General features: G+C 46.3%; 1 protein-coding gene across 1 annotated transcript in view; it reads left to right on the top strand.

Annotated features, from left to right (window-relative positions):
* UBQLN1 (ubiquilin 1) overlaps positions 1-3,490 on the top strand; it is a 20,665-nt gene extending 17,175 nt beyond the window's left edge. The window contains exons 10-11 of the mRNA XM_009864476.1: positions 1-66; positions 3,338-3,490. The exon at positions 1-66 is cut by the window's left edge and continues 127 nt beyond it. Coding sequence (XP_009862778.1) covers positions 1-66; positions 3,338-3,490 — 219 coding nt within the window. The remainder of the gene's footprint in view (positions 67-3,337) is intronic.

The raw sequence follows: 3,490 nt of genomic DNA, 5'->3' as shown, positions 1-3,490 counted from the left end.
GCTGAGCCTGGTCACCAGCAGTTTGTCCAGCAAATGTTGCAAGCACTTGCTGGTGCAAACGCTCAGGTAAAGTACATCATCATATTCTAGATTTTTTTAGTTTTTACTGTATTTTTTCATTGTAAGCCGCTAAAAAGAAGGCTGATAGTTGAGGGGAGAACACCCTGGATGCTTCTGGTCAAAGGAGAGCAGAGGAGGCTTAAAAATTTTGTTGCAGCTATGCAGGTAAGTACTGGAAAAACATCAAATTGGAGTAAAAGTGTCCTCTGAACAGTTGATTTTTAAACACTCATCTTCATACCCTTGAATTTCTGAAATGCTTTCAAAGATTGGGGCAAATTGAGATGGTAAGGTTCACCATCAAGGCAAGAGAAGAAGCTTAGGCATATGAAACACCATTACATCTGTGATTTTTGTTTGTACTGTTGGCTGCTACTTCCTAGCTGTAACTAAGCTTCTGTCTCACACTTTGGAATAGCCATACACTGGTTATTTGGAGCCTGAACTCGTATAGCATCATGGACATCCCGCAGGTCCAAGCTGCAGTGCATTTTGTTAACATTCAGATTAACATTCTAATTGGAATTAAGGGTTTCTGGAGGGCTCTGGAAGTCAAGCAAAGGTAGCAGCTTTGCCAGGAGTTGTAGGGTGGTGAGCAAGACTGGCTTTAAAGGAGACATGTTGTTGACTCTTAAGAGGGCTGTGTGAAACAGCACCCTTACGCTGTGGTACTTGCCTAGTATAGTGGCAGACTGCTGGTGGAAGGGGCAGTTTTGCTTTTCTCTTGCCACAGGGTGAGTTAGGTCAGCTTGCTGGTCTGACAAGCTTTTTTCCCTTGTTATACAGCCGTGAGAAAGTGTTGGTGGGTGTCACTGTAGGAAACCGTATTCTCATACATTTTCATTTATGCAGTCAGATCTTACTGAGTCAATATTCTTTTTAGTTTTGCTTGAGGGAAGCGGTTCTTGTATTTTAAGGTTTCACTTTTACATTTGTCATGGTTTGATCCTGGCTGGCAGCCAGGTGCCCACACAGCCACTCTCTCACCCCGCCTTCTCCGCTGGACAGGGGGAGAAAATATATCAAAGGGCTCAAGGTTGGAGATAAGGACAGGGAGATCACCTGCATTTACCTCCTGGGCAAAACAGACTCGATTTTGGGGAAATTAGTTAGTTTTATTAAAAGAACAAATCAGAGAATGGTAATGAGAAATAAAAAACCCCAGATCTTAAAAGAAAAACACCTTCCCCTATGCCTCCCTTCTTCCTGGCCTCAACATCAATCCCAGTTTATCTACCTCCTCCCCTCGAGCTGCACAAGGGGACAGGGAATGGGAATTACGGTCATTTCAGCCGATGTTGGTTCCACCACTGCTTCTTCACTCCAGAGGAGGACTCTTCACACTTACCCAGGGCCATTGTGGGGTCCCTCTCACAGGAGACAAGCTTCCTGCTCTCTTCTCTGCCATGAGTCGTCCCACCAAGGGCAATTCATCACAAACTGCCCAACGTGAGACACCTCACGAGGGGCAGCCCACCCCTCGTGAGTCTGAGGTGCAGTCCTTCAGGGAAACTGCTCCGGCGTGAGTCCCCCACAGCGTCACAAAAGTCCCACCAGCCAACCTGCTCCAGTCTGGGCTCCTCTCTCTCCGTGGGCTACAGGTTCTGGCAGCAACCTCCTGCAGCGTGGGCTACCCACGGGCTACAGCCCTCTTCAGGCATCCAGCTGCTCTGTGGGTTCCACCGCTTCTACGCTCCGCAGGAGGACTCTTCACTCTTCTCCAGGGCCATTGTGGGATCTCTCTCACAGGAGACAAGCTTTACGCTCTCTTCTCTGACATGAGTCGTCCCACCAAGGGCAATTCATCACAAACTGCCCAACGTGAGACACCTCACGAGGGGCAGCCCACCCCTCGTGAGTCTGAGGTGCAGTCCTTCAGGGAAACTGCTCCGGCGTGAGTCCCCCACAGCGTCACAAAAGTCCCACCAGCCAACCTGCTCCAGTCTGGGCTCCTCTCTCTCCGTGGGCTACAGGTTCTGGCAGCAACCTCCTGCAGCGTGGGCTACCCACGGGCTACAGCCCTCTTCAGGCATCCAGCTGCTCTGGCACGGGGTCCTCCATGGCTACAGGTGGACATCTACACCCCGCCCATGGGCTGCAGGGGGACAGCCTGCTTCACCATGGTCTTCACTACAACCCAGGGGACTCTCTGGTCTGGCGCCTGGAGCTCATCCTCCCCCCCCTCCTTCTTCACTGACCTTCGTGTCTTCAATATTCTCTCTCCTCCATCTCTCTGCCAGCTGTTGTGGCACAGTTCTTTTTCCCCGTTTCTTAAATGTCTTTTCACAGAGGCGTTCCTCTCCATCATTTTACTGACAGGCTCAGCCTTGGCCAGCGGTGGGTCCATCTTTGGAGCTGCCTGGCACTGGCTCTGTCAGACTCAGGGGAAACTTCTAGCAGCTTCTTGCAGAAGCCACCCCTACAGCCCCCCCGCCACTGAAATCTGGCCTGGCAAACTCAATACAATGTTGGTTTGGAACCAAATTAAGATTTTTAAATATTGGTAGCAACTTCTACATATTTGAAGCTGTTGAATTAGAACAAAAGGAAAATTAGAACTAGATGCACAAGTTTTGTTATGGAATCTAAATTGACTCCCCGATTTTGAAAAGTGACTTCTTGGTATTACTCCAGCATATTATTTTCCTGTAATTGTTCTGATTCAAAAATGCCTCTGAACTGAAGATCATGCCACTGAAATCATGCAGAATTTTGCCATAAGCATGTTGTGAGAGCAGGATCATCCCGTGAAGCATAGCTGACGGTTTGCCTCAGGCTAAAGCTTTCTAGCAATTGGAACTTTGGTAATTTTAGTCATCAAATACTTGTGAAAACAGAGGTGATTCTTATGTCCAGAAAAATAAGCTTGTGACATTCGCTTTTCCTGGCAGTGACATCATCATAATCCTTGCTGTTCCACATTACTAGGTTGAATTCTGTTTCATTTAAAAAAAAAAAAGCATATCTCTATGTCACATTAACAGTTTCTTAAATGTACCCAATTTAATTTTAATGCTTTTTATCAAACAAGCAGCTTTTCCTGTAGTTCAAGAATTTCATGTAAGTGTAGATACTTTTAAAATTTTAATCTGCTCTGACTTGTTAAAAATATAATTCAATTGTGAATGGGATTTATGTCACAGTATAGTTTTAAGATCTTGCACAAGATGTAGTCAGAAATTAGTAAAGACAGAGTGGTGCAGAGCTATCTACATTTAAATCACGTACTTTGCTAAATGTGTTACAGTTTTATAGCTTGAGATTTTGTTCTTGGCAGTTACAAAGTCCAGAAGTTCGATTTCAACAACAACTGGAGCAGCTGAGTGCGATGGGCTTTCTGAACCGTGAAGCAAACTTACAAGCGCTAATTGCGACAGGAGGAGACATCAGTGCAGCAATTGAAAGGCTGCTTGGCTCTCAGCTTTCATAG

The sequence above is a fragment of the Apaloderma vittatum genome, unplaced genomic scaffold (genome assembly GCF_000703405.1).
Source record: "Apaloderma vittatum isolate BGI_N311 unplaced genomic scaffold, ASM70340v1 scaffold9812, whole genome shotgun sequence".
Classification (NCBI taxonomy): Eukaryota; Metazoa; Chordata; class Aves; order Trogoniformes; family Trogonidae; genus Apaloderma; species Apaloderma vittatum.
This window is presented reverse-complemented; position numbering and strand designations above follow the sequence as displayed.